At 46.0% G+C, this 1,832-nt stretch overlaps 1 protein-coding gene across 1 annotated transcript; it reads left to right on the forward strand.

Moving 5' to 3' along the window:
* Positions 1–6: 6 nt before the first annotated feature.
* LOC123177611 (uncharacterized) lies at positions 7–1,544 on the forward strand. The gene is made up of 2 exons (XM_044591261.1): positions 7–1,047; positions 1,196–1,544. Exons 1-2 carry the CDS (start codon positions 139–141, stop codon positions 1,349–1,351), a joined length of 1,065 nt encoding a protein of 354 aa, XP_044447196.1. The 5' UTR covers positions 7–138; the 3' UTR covers positions 1,352–1,544.
* Positions 1,545–1,832: the final 288 nt, after the last annotated feature.

Here is a 1,832-nt window from a genome sequence, read left to right on the forward strand (position 1 = left end):
AATGTTTCAGATGCCTCATTCGCCACAAAGGTCAAGCTTGGTGAAAAGGTCAGTCTTAGCCAGCTGATCCTCAACTGCACGGGAAGACTAGGCATCAATGAATTTACCAAAGATTCAGTCTCGGAGAAGGATCAAGGAATGGTTGAGGAGGTGTTTGATGGGCTCTATCCTCCACCTTGCATAGAAGATATTCGTATCTACAACTATTTTGGGCGTCAACTCCCAAAATGGATGATGTCAGCAACAGTGATGCGTATGCCCCTCAATAGCTTAAAGATTTTAGTGATGTGGGACATGGCATATTGCACCCAACTCCCAGATGGCTTGTGTGCGCTCCCATGTTTAGAGTACCTAGACGTCGGACAAGCTCCAACAATCAAGCGTGTTAGGTCTGAATTCGTGCAGCCACATAGTCACTGCCATCATGCTTCATCCCAGGTTGCTGTCTCGTTTGCAAGACTGCACAAGATGATATTATGGGAAATGGCAGAATTGGAGGAGTGGGAGTGGGAGAAGGAAGTGCAGTCTATGCAGGCCTTGGAGGAACTTAAAATCAGAAGTTGCAAATTGAGGTCCATCCCTCCTGGCCTTGCCTCCCATGCAAAGTCTTTGAAAAAGTTAACCATATGCAATGTCCAGCAGCTCCAGTATATAGAAAACTCTGCTTCTGTAGTCGATCTCAGCCTTGCTGGACTACCCGACCTGACTAGGATCTCCAATTTTCCCAAGCTGCGAAAACTTGAGATCTATTGCTGCCCGAAGCTCGAGTTGCTGCAGGAGATGGTTGCACTCCAGAAGCTAACAGTTCAGTACAGCGAGAAGCAGCTCCCATCGTACCTGCAAACTGTAAAGCCAAGCCATTTGCTGCTGGATTGCTGCTCGGTGATACTCCTTTCCATGGCTTTGGGAGAGTCTTGTTCCGAGTGGGACAAGTTCAGCCATATCCAGCAAGTTGAGGCTTATGCAGATGATGGAGGCATTGAAAAGAGATGGCACCTATTCTACACAAGGGAGCCCTACAACATGGGGACCAACATTGATCTGCAGGTAATATTTGTATATATTGGTAATTTGTTGCTCTTTTCCAATATGTGTAGTTACTAGTATATTTTTCTTAATCTCCTCTTGTTGATTCTGCCATAGTATACTAGTTTACCGGAAACGCTAGAGCCCACTGATTCGTTTTGCTTGTCAGGAGTGGTCAGACGATGTTAACTTTATCCAATCAGAGGGTGAAGATGGACTGCCTCGGTTAGCTGCCCTGATGAAATCTGCGGATGAAGATGAGGAGGATGCAGACAACACAGAAGAAATAGAGGAGGAAAGCATGGGCCAAGGAAGGGAGGAGTAGCAAATCAAGGAGGCAACATCATGTTAATTTCCTGCTGCTGTTATATGTACAATCCCACGTGCTACCTCTCACAGCCCGGGATCACATGGTCCAAAAGCATATTTTTATATTTCCGCATTTGATTTGGTGTAATGTAGAAAACTAAGTACAGCATTGGAATTGCTTGGTTTGTTTGTCAACATATGGCAGAATATACATGAGAGGCCTGCATGCAGCATGCTTAATATATATGATCTGTTAACGGCGCTAGTCAAGCACCTGGGTGGAGCGCAATGGTGGGTAACCGGAGTTTACGGACCGCAACAGGATCACGAGAAGATTGCTTTTATGCAAGAATTGGTCGACATTCGAGAGCTCATTGCCAGCCCCTGGGCGGTACTGGGTGATTTCAATCTATTGGTAAATCCGGAGGACAAAAGCAACTCTCTCATCAATAGGAGGATGATGGCGCGTTTTCGGGCAAAGCTCAATTTTCTCGAGC

This window comes from Triticum aestivum, unplaced genomic scaffold (assembly GCF_018294505.1).
Source record: "Triticum aestivum cultivar Chinese Spring unplaced genomic scaffold, IWGSC CS RefSeq v2.1 scaffold139888, whole genome shotgun sequence".
Taxonomy (NCBI): domain Eukaryota; kingdom Viridiplantae; phylum Streptophyta; class Magnoliopsida; order Poales; family Poaceae; genus Triticum; species Triticum aestivum.

Coding starts and splice junctions, on each gene's coding strand:
- LOC123177611 (XM_044591261.1), top strand. CDS start 139: ATGGTTGAGGAGGTGTTTGATGGGCTCTATCCTCCACCTTGCATAGAA. Junction 1,048..1,195: donor GGACCAACATTGATCTGCAG/GTAATATTTGTA, acceptor TTTGCTTGTCAG/GAGTGGTCAGACGATGTTAA.